Below are 19,032 nucleotides of genomic sequence, written 5' to 3'. Positions count from 1 at the left end.
CACTCCTGGACAGCAGCCTCGAGCTCAAGCCCCTGCCCGAGACCTGGACGAGCAGAGCTCAGGGAGCTGCTGTGGTGGCCCCCTCCTAGCTTCTGAGGTAGGGGCAGTGGGCTGTGGTTCCTGAGGCCTGAGGTGGGGGCCACAGGGCCAGGTCTAAAGCATGCCGACCCACAGCTGCTTCAGTAAAGAAACCAGCGGTTGGCCAGAAGTAAACAAATTACAGGCTGCCCTTTGTTAGCTCTGGGGAATGTGTGCGAGTGAGCGGAAACTATTGATTTATCATCAAACAACAGAAGGAGGCAGCAGGATCCAGAGACCCCCTGCCGAGAGGCATGGCAGTCAATTCCCCAGGCTGGGCTGCTGCCTCTGCTGGGGAGCGCCTCGTTTTGGGGTCTCTGCACTCAATCCCTGATGCTGCTCTTTGCTTGAGGGGGTTGTTTTCACAGGTGTGACTGGGGCAAAGCCCCTCATGCACTGCATTGGGGTGAAGCTGAGGCCTCCTGCAAACGGGTGGCTCTGGTGTCCTCAGGAGGCACACGAGGTCCATGTGGGACTTCCTGGCAGCCTTAAGAAGTGGAGGGAAACTTGGGCAGGAGCCCCAGGCAGGCTGGGCTGCTGCTCCTCTCCAAACGCACTGTTGGGGAAGTTAGAGAGAAGCAAGATCTTAGGGCATCGCAGGGCTCCCCCTTGTCTCTGGGTCCCACTTATGTGGGGTCCTCCTTGGATGCATGTTTATTCTGGCTGGAAGGGGCTCAGGACTCCTGCAGGACACATATCTGACCATGTCATGCTCTGATTAAAAGTCTCAGGTTCCCACTGTGCACTGGGAACAGCCAAGATCCTTTATGCTAACATTCAAGGCCCGTCATGTTCTGGCCCCAACCTGTCACTCAGACTCCTCTCTGTCTTGCTTACCCCTGTCGCCTGAAGCTCCACCCAGAAACTCTCCTCCTCTGGCCCCCAGAAATGACTCCCTCCTTCTAATGTTGAACCTGCCACCTGGCGCTGTAATTCTGTGTTTGTGGATACCTTGCCCCCTTGAGGCTGGGGAGTATCTTTGCTCCATGCCCTGGCACAGGGCTTACGAGTCGTCAGCACGTAGTAAGTGAATCCAGATGATGATTCTGCATGTCTGCCATCTGGACGGCTGTGCACATATTGGGTGACTCATGAATGCTCCTGACAGTGACATTGCTCGCTGGGGAATCCAAATGGCTCCTCCTCACTTGGCTCCAGGCTAGAGGGGTACATTCACTTTCTGATCAAATATTATTCTGATGCTCGAGGTATCCCTGATGTTTGCAAGCCAGAAAAGTTTAATTACATGTGTCATTAGGATGGCATTCTGTAATAGCTCTGTGACTGAATTCATTAACAGAATTCTTAACAGATAAGACAAGACAAATTAATATTTTGTTGCCCATGAAAGCGTCTCATTAAGAGAGCAGTGAAAAGGTGATTAATATTTTGTTGCCAATCAAGATGTCTCATACAAATGACAAAGGAAGGAGGCCCGCACCTCTCCGTGCTTTCAGATCTCCCCGCCTCGGGTTTTGTAGGCTGATCAGCGTGCCGGTCTGCATGGTGCTGCGGTGGTGCCAGTTGCTAATTACAGCAGCGATCCTATTTCATCTCTGACTGTGGCGGTGGGGGTGGCGGTGGGGGTGGAGACACCACAGACTCAGGGACTCCAGGAACTCGTCAATCCCAATCTTTGCTCCATCAGGGTTGCCCTCCTGGGCTCTCCTCCCTTGACCAATCCTTGCTTCAAAAATGTCCCGTGAATCCTGATGACCTGGCTCTACCCCTCCCGGGTCTGATCCCCTCCTAGGGCTGCTCTCCACACTGTCCCCAGAGTGGCGTGGCCACTTACGAACACCTGCTGTGTGCCGGGCAAGAGGTTAGATGCTTCACACACACATTCAGCCTGAAATGCCCATGCAAGAAGGACATCATCACTCTCACCTCCCCACAGGCTCAGAGAAGTTACACAGCTGACCCAGGGCTGATCTGAGCTTGCTGGAGGTGGCTGGCCAGCGTCTCTCTCTCTGGATGGTGCTGCCCCATCCCTGACCACAGGCAGCAGGGGCACCCCAGGGTCGTATCTGCCTGACCAGGAAGCTTTCCTGGGCTGCTGCTGGCTGCTTGTTGGGGACTCAGGCTGCAAGGTGTTGAGAATGTTTTTGGCAGCAGCAGTAGTAATAATAACAATGATAATAATAATAGTAATTGTAATAATGACAATGAGAGTGATAACAGCTGGAAATGGAACACTATATGCTAAGAACTTCACATGTATCTTCTCATTTAATCCTTCCTATAACCTTTTGAGGCAGGAACTATTTTATCCCCCTTCCAGAAAGGAGGAAACTGAGGCTTATAGAAGTCAAGTGCCCTTTCCAAGGTCACTCAACCTAGTAAGTGGAAGAGCTGTCACTTAACCCCAGGTTTGACCCCAGAGCTTGTGCCCTTCACTAGCAGGCTGTGTTGCCTCCCTTCACTTCTTGAGGCAGAAGGAGGTGCGTGCGTGTGTGTGTGTGTGTGTGTGTTTGTGCTGTGTTTTGTGTGTGTGTGCATGCATCAGGCGAGGATCCCCGTGGGGCTGGCATAGCCCTGCACCCTCACATGGGGGTTTCTGAGAAGCACAGGGCCCTGCCTGTTAGTGGGCTGCTGACTTGACCACCAGCAGCAAGTGTTTCCTGGGAGGGAACGAGAGGCCATTAATCTCCAGTTGTACCCACAATTAACCCAAATTGCTAACCTCACTGTGAAAAGTAGAAATGCAATTGAGTGGGTGCTCAAGGCATGTTTGAGGGAGGGGAAAGACACTCAAAGTAATTTAATTAAGTGGTGGCAAGTGCATTAAGAGGTTTCTGCCTCTGCCTTTATTTCTGATGGCTTTAAAAAGAGCATCAAGTAATACCCATGGATGTTCAGGCAGATACAGGCAGACCTGTCCTAGTTCTGAATCAGTCACCACTGGCAAAACACAGTCAAAAGCTGACATCCCACTTTGAGAGCTTGTGCACGCACAAACCCGTGCACCCCAACACACACACATGCACCCTCGTCTTCACAAACAGGACACCTGCCTTTCCTTGCTGAGATCCCAGACAAGCCCTGGGCATCTTAGGCTCGGAAGACAAAGGATTCTGCCCACCCAGTATCAGCCCATCAAGCATGTACCAGGGTTGTGCTGGCACTGACATTCAGAGATGGGTAGGATACAGACTCTGCTCACCACAGTGGGGAAATCACAAGGAAACAATCCTGCCCGCTGTGAGAAGGGTGGGGGAAGGACAATCTTGCCCAGCTCTGCCCAGGGTGGAACCTCCAGAGTGGCCCCCTCTACCCCTCTGCTTCCCCTGTGATCTCCGGGGTGCAGCCAAAGGGCCTAGAAAGTAGCAGAGCCCCAGCTTTGGTGGTTCCTGCCAAATTCCAAGCTGGGCTTTCTCCCCGTAAAGCAGTCTCAGAATTGGAAGGGATCTTCAAGGTCCTGGGGTTTAGCTGCCCTATATTCTTGACCATGGACCTGCTTGAGCTTGCATGCCTCTAGGGATGGGGAGCCTCCTGTGATGGCTCACTCCATCGTTGGGCAGGTCTGATGGCTGAAATGGTGTTCCACCTAAGCAGCCCAAATTGGTCGCTTTTTGAGGTGGCCCCTGACCCTTTGTGCTGGGGTCACACACTTAGGCCAGCTCCTGCTGCCCCAGGACCTCCCTCACCACCTTAGACATGTTAGCAGGAACTGGCCACTCATCCCACAGGTCTTCTTCTCTGGGCCCAGAGTCCTGTTTGGGGCCAGCTGGCCTGTCCTGAGCCCAGGAGACCAGGGCCTCCCCCTTTCCTGCCTGAAACTTATATTCCTGTTTCTGTAGCTCAAGACCTGTCAGCTGTCCTGGCAGCACCTTACATGGGTGACATCACTGTCTTCTCACATGAACTTCTGAGAAGCCACTTCACCCCTTGTACCAAACTCAGGCCAATAAATATACTTGAATTATTCCCTTTATTCTTCAAGTCCAATAGAAGGGAGGTACCGCTAATGCTGCTTTTCTAATAGATCAATTCATTGAGGATCAGCCGTTTAAGAAATTGCTCAGAGTCTTAAACCTGCTGTTGGGGGACACTGGGACCCCAGCCCAGACTGCCTGGGCCCTCAGAGTACAGAAGTACCCTTTTTGGCCACATTAGGCTGTGTGAGCTTAGCTGCTCTTTTCCACCCAACTCATCAAATCCACATTCCCTCCCCCAGCAAACAAGGACCCCACAGCAGACTCCTCTGGCCTGATCTCCTTTCCTTTTCCTTTCTCACCTGGTCCCTGCCCTACAGCTAACCAACCAACCCAGACAACCCAGCCAACCCAGCTCACCTCTGCCCTCCCCAGGGAATACCCACTCTCCCTCACCTAGGATATAGACATCCTACTCAGCTGTAGGGCCCAGAATCTTCCCTGGGTCCCCCAGCCAGATGTTCTCCCTGCTTGGGAGCTTCCTGCCTGGCCATGTGGTCTGTTGGCCTGTGGTCCCTCCCTCACACAGCCGGCTCCTCTCACATCCCGTTCCCACGCCCACCTCCCGGCTGTAGCTGCTGCAGCCTGCACAGAGACCTCCTGCCCTGCCCCCATGCCCTTCCCTCATTCTGGGCCTGGCTGGCCGGATTACAGCCACCATCCACCCTCTTCTCTGCATGTGGTGGGACTTGCATTTTCTGATACCTCCAGCTATCAGACAACAGGCTTGAAAGGCACCAAACATGGGATGTTGAAATAGAACCCTCCGGCCCTGCCACTGCCACAAGGTGTCTTGCACACTTTACTTCCCTGGGGGGTACATTCGAGCTCAGAGTCAGAGCCAGGTGACTTACATTGATGTCTTCCAAGTCCAGGAAGTTGAGGGCGAGCCCATTACGCTTCCAGATGATGGGTGGCCGCAGGTCTCCGCGGATGGCACAGGTCAGCACCGTGCTCAGCCCCACGGTCACCGTGGCCACACTGACCCTCTCCTCGGGGGTGAGGCTGAGCTGAACCACCTCTGCAAGGAAAAAGGAGGAGACCATCAGAGGCAGGCCTGGGGGCGGAGACTCCACTCAAAGGCAAACGGTCACGGGGTTTTACTGCAGGGCAGGGGCCCAGGCAGCTTCAAGGTTCCCTGAAAATTGTTCACAAGTGCTGACTAAATGTACAGCTGGACAGTTCTCTCGGGAGAGGGGCCAGGACTTATGTCAGATGCTTTAAGGGCTCTATGGGTCAAAACAGGTCAGGAACCACGGCTGGTGGAGGGGCGCCATCTGGGCTATGGGTTTGTGAGTTGGGCTGAGAAGCCCCACGTGGACTGTCACACAGAGACCAGGGAGCCAGATGTGTGGCGGAGGCCCTGCATCGTCCATGTGGGCCCCACGAAGGCTGGGCCTTGCTAAGTGCAGTCAGGGTCTGCTGGCTGCAGAGCCGACAGCTTTCTCATCCATCTGGGAGCAATTTAAAGGTTGCACTGTCTGAAGTCCGGGGAATGAACTGGCTGACCTTTGAAGGTTTGTTTCTGTCTGAGTCTATGAACTTGGATCTGGATTTCTGCTCAGCGACCATGCACTGTAGCCTTTAATTTTTTTGAAGTGTACTTCAGGCTGCACAAATTATTAATCCTTGCCATTTTACACTTGATAACTGACATTAAGACCGATCATTCTTCAGGCAAATGGGAATGGTCTAAAATATTTCCCTGCAATCACAGGCTTTTTGAAATTCTCAGGATTCATGGAAAAATTAATCAAACTTGGGCTGTACAAATGCCAAAATGGGATCAGGCTTGGAGGGAGAGTCGCCAGCCCACTGACGGGCCTGCCTCCTCCCTGCTCTTCCCCAAAATCTACTCAGGGGGCCTGGGGCAGCAGCCGAGGTGGCATGAGCTGAGGGGGACAGCTGGCTCAGGGGCTGTGCTCGTTCTGGCGTGCCAGCAAAAATGCTGGGAGCCCTAGCACTCTCACTACTCTGTTGGACCCTGGGGCCCTGACAGGTGCGGAGCAAGGCACAGAGTTAGGAACTGAGCTCTGTGACTCAGCGGGACACTTCTGAGCTGTGACCAGGCAGCACACGTGTGCTCACATGCTTTGTGGTGTGTGTGGGGGAGGGGGCGGGAGAGCGAGAACAGCGGTAGGCGTGACGCACTGCAGAGCACCTGAGGTGAGGGCAGGTGCGGGCAGCTCAGATGCTGAGCTGCAAAGCCCTCCCCCTCCACAGGCACTCAGTGGCTGGGCCCTGGGCCCAAGAAGATGAACAAGATATACACTAGGTGCTTAATCAGCACTTGTTGGTTGGATGGATGAAAAATGGAGAAAATGGAAATAAAGAAGGAAAGGGGCCCACAGGCCAGTGGAGAGGGGACAACCACACACAGGAAAAACGTGACTCCTGGTGAAGGAGCCGTGCGAGGAAAGATAACACGAAGTGATTGATTCAGACGCAGCCGGCATAGCATTCTGCAAACATTCAAGCGATGCATTTCAAGTTCCCTCCTAAATCATGTCTGCTTGCTGCTCTCCCATCTCTGAATCCTGAGGCTTATTGCTGAGGGTGGAAGAGAGAGGGCCTTAGCCCTCTGTAGCAAGACCCAGGCTTTGGAGACGGGGAGGCAGAGACAGAGAGGGAAGGGAACTTGCTGCAAGCGTCTGGCTCCCCCTCTGCTGTGCTGGCCTTAGGCCTCAGAACTGAGTCCTCGGAGTGTAGACGAGGCTGCCTTCCTCAACACACGAGCCACAGGGGCCACGAAGCTCTGTGCTCTGTGGAAGTAGGAAAGGGTATGGAATGCCCCTCCTCATCCTGGAGGATTGTGGGAATGAGAAGGAAGATGATGACAGGGTCAAAAGTGTGCCTAGTGGGGTGTAAGTGAGGGGAACAAAAGGGGGGCTCTGGAATGAGGCTGATCTCCCGCAACCAGCCTGCCCCCTCCCCACCAGGGCAGATTACAGGTGGCATGGCAGAGAGCCAGAGCCCCCTCAGCCCCCAAGTGGCGTGGAGGGGCCCAGAGGTTCCTGGCCACATGCTGGCTGGGCTGCGAGGGGCTCTGTACCTCTGTGCCTGAAGACCACGTTGGACTGCCAAACTGGGCCCCAAAGGAATGCCCCGGGACCTCGAGGGGTGCATAGTGCCAATGGGGGCTGCAGAAGGCCGAGCTGTGGGGGGGAACAACAGACTCTGGACTCCACCAGGCTGAGGGAGCCCAGACCAAGAGCACAGCCCTGGCTGACCTCAGCAGAGAGCACTTGTGACAGGGCAACTGGTGTCCTCACAGTGGGAACCAGAGGTGGCAGGGGACGGCCGTGTGCTTCCTTCTACACTCAGAAACCAGCTTGGGGAGCAGCTGGGATGCCAGGTGGGAATCAGAGACAGGAAGCATCTTCCTTAGATAGAGCATGGCTTATGTGGACTGTTAAACTGATCAGCTCAGACTAAGCTTTACAGCGGATTGAACATTTAGTTGCATTTACTGTCCCAATGGCTGGTGGGTGGGGCTTGTGAAGAAGTCAGACATGTTACAGAAGGAACCTATATTTTCTCTGCACGTCTGAGCTCCAGTCAGACTACAAGGAAAACCTCAACTGGGCATCCGGAAGGGGCCCTCGGAGGAGACGGGACCTCCCCTGGGCCACAGAGCTCCCCTTCCCCAGGTGTGTTCCTCCAACACCTGCATCACTTCTCTGGGGGCGACTAATGGAAACAGATTCCCCTCCATGCCAGGCTGATGCTGACTCTCTGGTGGCAGGGTGGGAATCGGGTTTGAAGAAGCATCCTAGGGCCTTCTGTGGCCTACCCTGAGGCCTGAGAACCACTGCCTTAATAGAACAGGGTCGGGGGGGAGGGCGGTGAGGTAGATGGAAAGGGGAGTGCAGGTGGGTGATGGGGAGGTGAGGCATTCTGGTTGGCTGGGGTCTCATTTGGAATGTAGGGTCCCCTCTTCCATGTGGTCCCGAAGTCAAATATTTCAAGCAGTTTTAGAAAAATGTCTGGAGGAGCCTATAGCACAGGGCTAAAAACAAACAAGCAAAATCCTGAGCAGGAAGGCCTGGAGCACTGGCTCCACACCCCTCCTGAGGGTGCCGCTCATCTGTATGGAGGAAGACGTGTACTTTGTGCGGGAAAGACTTGTGCAAAATTAGAATGCGTGAGTACCGACAGCGCCATCATAATTCTGCTCCTGTCAGCTACACAAATATTAACCAAACAGCAAATATTTGGACCATTTAAAGTTTAATTAAATGAATGTTTTATTGGATTTAATTTGTGTCAATATTCCCCAGCTCACTTGAAAATTCTGAAGAGATTTATGGCAACTGAAGCTGTCCGTTGCCCTCATTCCCAGTTATTTACCGTTCAGCACACCTTCCCCGCAGCCTCGCTGCCCTGCCGGGTGACCTCTCAGCGTGATTTCCCGGCCAGTGAAAAATAAGGCAGCGTCATGTGCGGGGGCTCGAGGGAGCAAGGCAGACGCTGGACTGTGGCTCTGGACACCTGGCCTCCAGGCCTGGTTCTGCTGGTGACATGCCAAGTGGCCTTGGGCAGGTCCCTCCCTGTCCCTGGGCCTCAGTTTAGACATCAATAAAATGAGGGATGGGGCCAGGAGGGCTCTGCAGGCCCATCTCACTTTTCGGCTCTGGGCCTCTGAGCACACGGTTGGAAGTGGACATGCCTGCAGATCCTTCCCAGTGCCACTAGGAGCTGTCCGGCTGTGCCTTCCCTTGCCCCCCAGTGCCATCTGCCTCTGCTCTTGGCCCACTTGCATGTGATGGTATAAATGACACCTCAGGTGGCAGCACCAACACATGCCAAGCCCCACAGGCGCTCCCCTCATGACACCTCCTGGATCCTCCCCTTGTTCTCCATCCCAGACCCTCAGCAGCCTCCTCTGGGTCACCCCTCCAGTTTGCCCCTGCTGCTCATGAGTCTCCTGGTCACCTTTTAGAGAATAATGTACGTCACAGCCCTGCTCACAAGCCACCTGCGGCCGCCCGTCACCCACACATTCACCACGGAGAATTCAGAACGGTTCCGACCTTGCTCCAACTTCACCTCTCACCTTCCCCTGGTGCCCGCTGGTCCCCGTCCCATTCGTGGATTTGGGCCTCAGCATGTGCCTGCTCGGCACCTTCTGCTTGTCTATTCTGAGTCTCTCACACTCTTGGTCCCACCTCCGAGATGACCTCATAGGACCTGAAGTTTTAACACAAGGAGACACTTGCACGACATTGGGTGAAGAAGATTGAAAGAGACTGTCTTGGTGAATTTGTCAGGACTTTCTCAGGCTTAAGTAACAGAAACTCTGAGGAATGCTCAACCAGCTTAGGAAAAAAAAAAAAAAAAGGGAGAGTGATCTTAGTTCCCATAACTGGGAAATCTAAGGGGCAGAGAAGGCTGCAGGCTCCAGGGCCCTAAACAAAGGCATTCCTACTCGGCTGCAAGATGTCCAGTGGCGGCCCCACACTCACCTTCTCCCTGTCCAGGAGATCCCAGAGAAAGGGACCACATCTTTCCTGAGAGTCCTGGAAAAGAGCCTGGGAGAACTCTGATTGGCCAGCTTTGCCTCCTGTGTTCTTCCATGGAGCCATCACTGAGGCCAGGTCGACCGAGAACTGTGCAGTCACAGGGCTGACTGACTCGTCACGCCTGGACCTGGGAGCCGGATGGTTGGGGTGGGGTCAAAGGTCCTGACAGAAAGGGTGTGTTGGGCAGATCAACACCCTATGACCACCACAGAAACACAGAGAGGGCCCCTTCTCTGCCCTCGATCCCTTCACAGCTCCATATAGAAGCCTTAACAAGGCGCAAGATGATGAGGGAAGAGAGGGGGAGCCATATTGTGAAGTCAAGAGTCATCAGAACAGAAACCTCATTTTGGTTATTGCAACCTGCCCCCCACCGGCCCCTTCTCTGAGGGGAGGGCTTGGTGGTGGTGTGACCCATAGTCTTCTTGAGCCTCACATTGTGATGAGGACAGGAGGAGGGCCAGGCAGCCTGGAATTTGTGGGGATGGCCCTAATATGTGTTCAGTGAACACACACTGAAGTTCAGAACTTATCTGAACTTCTACTGTGGGCTGAACCTCACCCCTGCCCGGACAGCCCTGTGGATCAAGGGACTCAGACACCCAGATGTGGACTCTGCTCTGGTGGGGCCAAGGGTCATGCGAGAGGGCAGTGAGGAAGTCACACTGCAGCCCTCCAGGGGAGCAGCCTGTGGGAGGGCTAACGAGGGGTCCTTCCAGGCCCTGGCTGTGGCCCTGCTACTCCCACAGTGCCTGACCCTCTGCGGCCCCATGGCCACTCTGTGGGAAGGTTCCCAAGGTTTCTGGGCCATCAAGCAACAAGATCTGCCCTGTGCTCAGAGTGTGGTGGGGGCAGTGAGACAGGGCCGGGCTGCGGCTCCTGCCAGGTCTGCAGTGAGAAGGCGTCTGTGGAAAGAGGCTGATGTCCTTGAAAAGGGAGGGCTGGGCTTGGGGTCAGAGCAGCCCAGTGGGGAGCTTGTCTGGCACTGCTGGGCAGAGGTGCCCCCAGAGGGACAGTGACCCCGCTATGAGAACTGGCCCTGGAGGTCTGCCTGGCGAGTAGGGAATTTGAGGAGGGCAAGGGAGTTGGGGCAGTTCTTCACAGCTTGGGACACCTGTCTCCCTGTGGGTCAGGCCTTCTGACATCAGTGGGCTTCCCTTTGTTTCCCCCTGGGATAAAGAAGCACAGGTGGCATCGTGACCACCATCAAAGTTGGCGTGGGTTGGTTAGCACAAGATGGCCCTTCCCAGTCCACTGACGAGGCTGCCTGTCTGGCAGTGGGATCCCAGGCAGGGCTGTTTGGCAGTCCGGTGCCTAGCACACAGTAGGTGGGCTTGAGGCCAAGTCCGACTGACAGCAGTCTCCTGGGAGACACCTACCTCTCTCTAGGCCTGTGAACCAGAGCAGTGGCACTCCATTGGTTTTCCAGACACCAGGTGCCGCAAACACCAGCCCTTAGCCTCCTCCCCGCCGACACACGGGCTCCCTAGCTCCTTGGAGCCTGGAGGGAAGAGGCAGCCGTGGGGGATTAATGGGCCCACCACACGCAGGCTAACAAACACCCTTCCCGAAAGCAGGAGCCCATAAAATTTCAGTCGCTGGAGAATTGGGTTTTCGTTCCTATTACAGCTTTCCCTTAATCTCGGGCGCTATTTCTCACACTGACTTGAACTCGATGAGACACTCATAAACCCATCAGCACCCTCTCCAGCAGGGCTCTGGTGCTTCACAGCAATAGAAATTAAATTTCTCAAATTCTTGTCAAGTTGGCATTAGTTTCCTTATGTTAGAAACGCACTAATGGAACACATTCCTACCTGGACATTTGCCATTTTTCAAATAACGCTCTTGGTGAAAAGACCCCGTCAAAAGCTCAGTCAGCCTGCCTGCACATGGAGAGGTTTGACTGAGCCTCAAACGACAAACCCAGCTTGGAGCCTGCTTGGGAACCAGGGCCATCTGGGGAGAGAGCCGAGGCCAGGCGCTCAGACACAGCTCTGGAGCCTCTTCTCACACTGTCCTCCTCGTCAATTAATGTACTCCCCATAGAACGAAGCCCTCAGCTGGCCTGGGAACCCCCAAAGGAGGTGTGGGAGCTGTGTGACAAGCTCTATGGATCTGGTCTTGTGCCTGTGACCAGGGTCACACTGTGAAGTTGGTGAGTGGGACACAAACAAAGGGAAAGGGTGCGTGCCCATGTCTCCTGACCAAGTAAGGGACAGGCCACATCTTAGCATCTCCTGGACCCAATGATTTCATCTTGCATTTACAGGGTAGAGTTACTTTGGCTCACCCTAGGAGGGTGCTTGGGGGGGTGCTTTGTGCCTCCTCTGTTCCCCTCCACCAGAGCCCGCCACTCTGGGCTCCTTTCAAATATCTGCTGAAACTCATGGAGGCGGGAGGCTGGGGCAGGTTGTCCTAGGGTCTTTCATCTCGACATGCACGGTTTGAGCACTGGGGAGCACTGGCCTGCACAGGTGGCTCTGGACTAGCCAGGCTTGCATGTGTCCAAAATTTCTTGTTTTCTTTATGCATAAGATCATTCAGTTTTTCTGCCATTGTCATATTCCCTCCTGCTTACTTCATTTTGGGGATGGCAGTAAGCTTATTACTTAATTACCCGCAAATCTGCGGGTATTTTACTTTTTCAGTTGACTTACGTTGCTTGCTGTTGCTTCAATCATTTTTACAGTTTAGTTATCAAGTTCCGCTCTCTGGTATAAACGAACACCTTTGTGAGATGTGTGAAGACAGAGGTCATGTCTGTTTTCCTTCTTTTGTATTCTGAGCACCCAATACAATTCCTAGTAGACAGAAGGACTTAATAAGTAGTTTTAAGCAAGTGAACTGTTAGCATAGTGCTCACTTAACAATTATTTACTGAGTACCTCCTATGTGCCAGGATATAGTGGGAATAACCTGGCAAGCAGAGCAGGCCCCCTGCCTGCTAACCTGGAGCTGGTGGCTTAGCAGGGAGGACAAGTGTTAAATGGGGGCGGGGGCAGGCCCCTGAAGCCTGTCCACAGGCCCCAGGGGAGAGCCCACGGCTCCTGCAGAGTCAGATCACCCCTTCTTGGCAGAGTCCTCCCCGTGTGTCCAGTGCTGGGCCCCGCGGGGGTGGATGTAGGAGGCAGACCCATATCCCACTCCCAAGGAGCCCGGGTCTGGTGCAGTGTTCTTGTTTGCAGGAGGGCCCCCAGCTGGAGCCAGGTGACTTGGGCTTCCTCTGAGCTCTAGGGCTGTTTGCTTCCTCTGGCCAATGAACCTTTTTGGCTTTGGGAAAACTAAATCGCCATGTGACCCCTACGTGCAGAGGAGTGAGAAGTTAGAGCTGAGCTCAGTGCCCAGGGGCTGTGACATCACTGTCTCAGGGTATCCTTGGGTGCCACGGCGGTGGCAGGCAGCAGAGGCATCAATAGGAAGCACAGGGTCAGGGCCAAGGTGGGAGGCCCGGGGCCTTCTGGTCAGCAGGGTGTGTGGCCACCACTGTGCCATTCACCAGCCCTCCCTTTCTGGCCTGTCTTTGTGCCTGGGGTAGCCTCGGCCAGGCCGCCAGTCTGTGTACCTCCCACACCCTGGTGAGTCTACTCCCAAAGATGATGGAAGCACCTCCGCTCAAGATATTTGCAAAAGGAAACTTCTTTTTTTTTTGTGAGGAAGATTGGCCCTGAGCTAACATCTGTTGCCAATCTTTCTTTTCTTGAATGAGGAAGATTTTCGCTGAGATAACATCTGTGCCAATCTATCTCTGTTTTACGCTGCCACAGCGTGGCTTGATGAGCGGTGCTAGGTCTGCGCCCGGGATCCGAACCTGAAAACCCAGGGCTGCTGAAGCAGAGCACGTGAACTTAACCACTACGCCACCAGGCCAGCCCCCAAAAGAAACTATTTTAACTGCTTAGTCCTTTGGTGACTTTAGGGGAAAGAGTGCATTATCTTGTGCAATTATATACCAGTTACTTAGAATTTACAAAGATTCATACAGATCGCTGAGGTTGGATCTAGAATCTCCTGGACAAGCTTTCAGTGGAGATGAGCAGATAGCTTTTACCTAACCAGCAAGAGGGTGCCATGCTGTGTGTTCCCAGATACTGGTTCGTTTTCCAACTCCTGAGCTCTCACTAAGACTACTGAGTAGTCTTGGAGCCTCTCTTGGAGCCAGGATGTGGTCATGTGACTGGTTCTCACTGAAGGGATGTGAACATGCCTGGCCAGGCAGCCTCCGTGTTGTTGTGGTTAATTTTATGTGTCAGCTTGATTGGGCCATGGGTGCCCAAATAGTTGGTCAAACGTTGTGCTGGGTGTGTCTGTGAGAATGTTTCTGGTTGAGATTAACATCTGAGTCAGCAGACTGAGTACAGCAGACTGCCCTTCTCAATGTGGGTGGGCCTCATCCAAACAATTGAAGACCTGAATAGAACAAGAAGGCTGAGTAGGAGAGTTCCTTCTCCCTGACTGCCTTCAAGCCGGGACCATGGGTCTTTTCCTGCCTGTGGACTTGAACTGAAACATCATCTCTTCCTGGGTCTTGAGCCTGCTGGACTGGAACTTAAACCATCAGCTCTCCTGGGTCTCCAGGTTGCTGATTGCAGGACTTCTCAACCTCCATAATTGTGTGAGCCAATTCCTTATAATAAATCTCTTCTTCTCTCTCTCTGTCCATCCATCTACCCACCCACCCATCCATCCATCCATCCATCCACCCACTCATCTATCCATCGATCCATCCACCCGTCCATCCACCCATCCATCCACCCGTCCATCCATGGATCCTATTGGTCTGGTTCTCGGGAGAACACTGACTAATGCAGTCATCATCCACGCTCTCTTCTCTCCTGTGAGGATGGTATGGTCATGCATTTTGTGAGGGCAAAGAACACAGCCTCCTACTTGCTGCTGGAGGAGAGCTGCCTGACCCTATCAGACCTGACAAGGGTGAGAAATCAGTCTCCGCTGCATTCTGCTATGCTGAGATTTTGGGGTTTCCACAGCATCTAATGTTGATTACCTAATGCACCCCCCAGAAGAGAAAGAAACACAAGTTAATGTATTTCCATGGAAGAAATTCTAATGAGATGTGGAAGGACCTGTGAAGGGCCAAGTCCATCAGGTCGGGAACACTCAGAATCCTCTGACAAGAGGAGATCTCACTTCTGTTCCAATCTCCCGAACACCTTCTGTTCAGGGAGCTCCTTTCTCATCCCACAACTGCTTCCACTGCTTTCATTATTAGATAGTGTCCACACTCCCTGCCCAAGGGAGGAGGGTCTCCGGGTGGGCTAGGAGAGAATGTGTAAATAAATTAGACAGTGTAATATGTACTATGGGTGGAAAGAACAAGATGCCAAGAGATAGAATAGCAGGGAGGCCTTTCAAGATGCAAGTGGGGAGTGGTGGTGGAAGCCTCTCTGAGGAGGAGATACTAAAGTGGAGATCTGTAGGATCAGAAGAAACCAGCCAGGCCAAGAATGGTGGAAAGGGCATCCTAGTCAGAGAAACAGCTTGTGCAAAGGCCCTGAGGTAGGATGGGGGCTTAGAATGATCTGGGAACTGAAGAAGGCCAGTGTGGCCGAAGCACAGGGAACAATGCAGGTGTGGTGTAGAAGCAGTCAGAGAGGTGGGAAGTGGCCAGGTGGAACAGGCAGAGCCACAGCTCCTTACGGAAGACTTAAGTGATTTTAATTTAAGGCAATGGAAAGTGATTGGAAGGATTTTAAGTCAAGGAGGGATGTGATCTCATCTGCATACTAAAAGGATCACTCTGGCTATTGTGTGACTAATGGACCATTGTGGGAGAGGAGAGGATGTGGGGAGACCATTTAGGAGGCTGAGGCAGTAGTTCAGGGAAGAGTCAGGTGGTGACTGTGGAGATGGAGAGAAGAGGAAGGGACAGGGCTTGAAAATTGTTTGGATGAGGGGGCAAAGGAGAGGCATGTCAGGAATGACTCCTGTATTCCCGGCTTGATGCTCTTGCATAATATGGTGCCATTTCCTGAGGCGAGGCACACCGGGAGGGGAGGTCCAGGGAGGGAGCCACACACAGATGTGCCCTCTCTGTCTTGACTGATCACCCTCTAAACCTTCCCAAGGCATTGGATCTGAAATGTAGATGACAAACACATTCTTGGTCTCCTCAGTGAGTAAGACTTGAAGAGGATTTCTAAACTGTGGCATGTTGTTACAAAGACCCCTCAGTCAAGGAAGAGGAACTGACACAAGTCTCCATTGTCCAGGCTGCTCTCCCCACAGCAGGCAGCCAGAGCAGCAGAAGCCAGACAGGGAACCCACCCCTGCTGTGTCCCCTCACCCCACCTCCATTCTGTGGCCCAGGCTGTGCCCTCTCTGAGTGGGGACCATGCTTCACACTGCAAAGGGGAGAAGACTTCAGGTTTTGCAAGAACACGAATAAATATAGCTTGTTTTCTGTTTAATTATCTAGTCTCCCGAGCACGCTGTCATGGCTGCGTTTTGTAAATAGGCATCAGCAGGCCGTTTTGGAGAACAGCTTACATCAGTGTATTTGTTTTTGTTTTCAGGAAAATTCCAGTTTCCTGAGCGCATCATGGCTCCGATAAGCTCCTGATGAGGGGTCCCTGAGCCTGGTCCTGGGCTCTGCTGTTCCCAGGGCCCACAGAGCTCCTGCCAACTTCCATCTTTAAAGGAAACATTGCTCACGGCCTCCATCCCTTTCCAGCATGGCTCCCAAGGGCCTTGGCCCAGCACCTCCAGGTCTGGGGTGAGCCGTGTTCAGACTCTCTCCTCTCTCTGGGGCACCCACTGTGTTCTGGTTTTAGGGCCCATCTGAGAAGCTCCCATAGCTTTGGTCACTGAGTTTTTATTAACACGGTGGGGAGCTCAGCTGAGTCCAACTGTTGGAAGGAGAGGTCGGTGGGGGGCATTGGCCCCTGGCAGCGTGGTTTGGGCTTTGGCAGAGGGGGTTCAGGGTTGGAATTTAGAGGAGCCTTGTCCCTCACCAGCTGGTGATGCTATGGGCACAGGCTGGGAAAGGGCAGCACAGAGGTAGAGAGGAGGTGTCTGGGCAGTGGTAAGAGGTGAGGCTGGCAAGGCTTGGCCATGGTGAGGAGTTTGGGTTTTATTGCACGAGCAGCCACTGGAGGATTTTAAGGAGGAGACTAAAATGGTCTGATTTACACTCATAAAGACCATCTGTGCATTGGTTGAGACGACTTCAGCTGAGTTAACAGAAAGCCTTGACTGGCGATGGGCTGACCAATAAGGACCAGCTATTATCTACACAGGGAGAGGTTTCCTGGTGGGGGTTTCCTGGGTGGGGTCATTTCCTGGTTCCAAGATGTCATCAAGCACTCGGGCTTTCTTCTTGCTGCCCTGCAGCCCTCTGTGTGCAGCCACACTGTGCAGCTCCAGGCATCACGGGAAGCCACCACATCGCAGGGTGCGAGGAGGGACGCTTTCTTGTGCATGAGCTGTAAGAACACGGAAGCCTTTCCCAGAAGCCCCCATGCTGACTTCCTTCCCCTCAGGTTTCATTGGCCAGATTTCTGTTATGTGCTCACCCTCAGAGCAGTGGCTGGCAAGAACCGCCATTGACTGGCTTGGGGAGGAGTGTGGCTGTGGGAGGAGGTGGGCCAACTGAAAGGGGTGCAGGGTATTGGGGTGGCACTCTGGCGCTTGTGTGGAGGGCAGACAGAACGGGGAACCGAGCAAGCCGAGAGACATGTTAGGAGCCTGGGTCCAGGAGTCAGTGGCTTGGGCCAGAGCAGTGGCCATGGAGGTGCGGAGAGGCAGACTGATCCAGGACGCCTGTTGGAGGCAGGGCCAACAGATTTACTGATTGATTGGAAGAGGGGATTGAGGGAAAGGGAAGAATCAAGGATGAATACTGGAATTTTGGCCTGAAAAATTGAGTGGGTGTTGATTTCATTTGCTGAAAGGCTGAGGGAGAAAGAGCAGATGTTTAGGTAAAACCCAGGTTCTCTTTTTACCACGGTAGGTGGGCTGGGGGGTAGGCAGTTGGCTATGAGTCTGGGACTCAGAAGATTGGTCCTGGCCAGTGACACAACTTTGGAATTCATCAATGTCTAAATGGTATTTAAAACCCTGGGCTGAGTTCGATCACTAGGGACTATGTTGAAGAAAGGGGAGAGGTCTAAGAACTGGGTCCTGGTACCCCCCACGGTTTAGAGGTGAGGGGTTGAGCAGATGCCACAAAGAGCCTGGGCAGGATCTGTGAGGGTGGGCGTGGGTGCGGGCCCTCTGTGTCTAGGGCTGCCAACAGCTCACAGGAGACCAGGACTGAGATTTCATCACGGCGTTTGGCGACATGGAGGCCACTTGGGACCTGACAGTTTGAACCTCTATTGTTTCATCAGAGCATCGGGGAATGAAGTCATCTTTGGAACGGACTGAGAGAGAACAGGAGGTGGAGGGGAGGAGATTTTAGAAGAATTTTGTCATGAAGGGGAGCAGAGAAATGGGATGGTGGGTGGAAGGTCAAGGAAAGATTGGTTTGTTTCTTAAGGTGCTGTGTTTGCGGGTCAGGGAGAATGATCAAATGGAGAGGGCAAACTTTGTGATGCAAAAGAGAGAAGGGGCAACTTTAGAAGAAAATCCTCTGCGTGGATGACAGTGGGGAGGTCCCAGAGGGTAAGTGGAGGCCAGCCTCTGACAGGCAGGGACTTCATGCTTTGTAAACAGAAGGCGGGTGCGGATGGAGACGTGGGGAAGTGCACCGGCTGGGAGGAAGGTGAGGGAAGATCCATTTGGTGAACACTAGTGGATCTCAGCCTGGGTGTTTCTCCTCCCCCTGGGACATTTGGTAATGTCTGCACATATTTTTTGTTGTCACAACTGCAGGAGGGGGTGTTTCGTACTGGAGTCTAGTAGGTGCAGGCCAGGGATGCTGCTAAACATCCTACAATATGTAGAATAGTCCCCACAACAAAGAATTACCTTGCCCCTCATGTCAATAGCAGCACCACTGAGAACGGTGGTATATATTAACAACCACAATTAGCAATAATAATATGACTTGGACAGCCCTAAAATAAAATCCTTTATCATTTGAAAGCGAATGTCCTCCTGGCCCTTTCCCAGGCAGGGCCTGCTTGCACATGTGGACACAGCCCTGTCCAAACTTGTCTTGGTGGTCACGCTGAGGGGGTTAGAGGAGGCTCTTTGCTCCTCACCCTTGCTCGACAAGGCCAAACCTTACACTGGGGCTTGGCCATCATGCTTTCCTGCTGACACTGGGCTCGGTGGACCCATCTGCTGCTCCTGGTGGTGGCAGGGTCTCCATGCGGGCAGGTGACTGCAGGAGGGGCCACCTCAGAACAGTGGGTGTTACGATGATCATAGTTGTGACGTAGAAACCATTTGCCTTTGTTGAAACCTTCCCTGTGTAGGGAAGATGCAAGATGCATGACACCAAAATATTGGGATGTGAGAAATCTCCTTCCCTTATATGGGGTATTTATCTCTCTGTCTTGGTTCAGTTCTTTAAATTATCTTTCAGCGAG

At 53.3% G+C, this 19,032-nt stretch overlaps 1 protein-coding gene across 2 annotated transcripts in view; it reads right to left on the bottom strand.

Moving 5' to 3' along the window:
- The window catches only part of FSTL4 (follistatin like 4), a 408,701-nt gene that overhangs the window by 51,239 nt on the left and 338,430 nt on the right, over positions 1–19,032 (bottom strand). For both annotated transcript variants that reach the window (XM_070571053.1, XM_070571054.1), the window contains exon 7: positions 4,868–5,034. In XM_070571053.1, coding sequence (XP_070427154.1) covers positions 4,868–5,034 — 167 coding nt within the window. The remainder of the gene's footprint in view (positions 1–4,867; positions 5,035–19,032) is intronic.

This window comes from Equus przewalskii, chromosome 13, assembly GCF_037783145.1.
Source record: "Equus przewalskii isolate Varuska chromosome 13, EquPr2, whole genome shotgun sequence".
Taxonomy (NCBI): domain Eukaryota; kingdom Metazoa; phylum Chordata; class Mammalia; order Perissodactyla; family Equidae; genus Equus; species Equus przewalskii.
The sequence above is the reverse complement of the archived record's forward strand: the minus strand, read 5'-3'. Positions and strand labels throughout refer to the sequence as shown.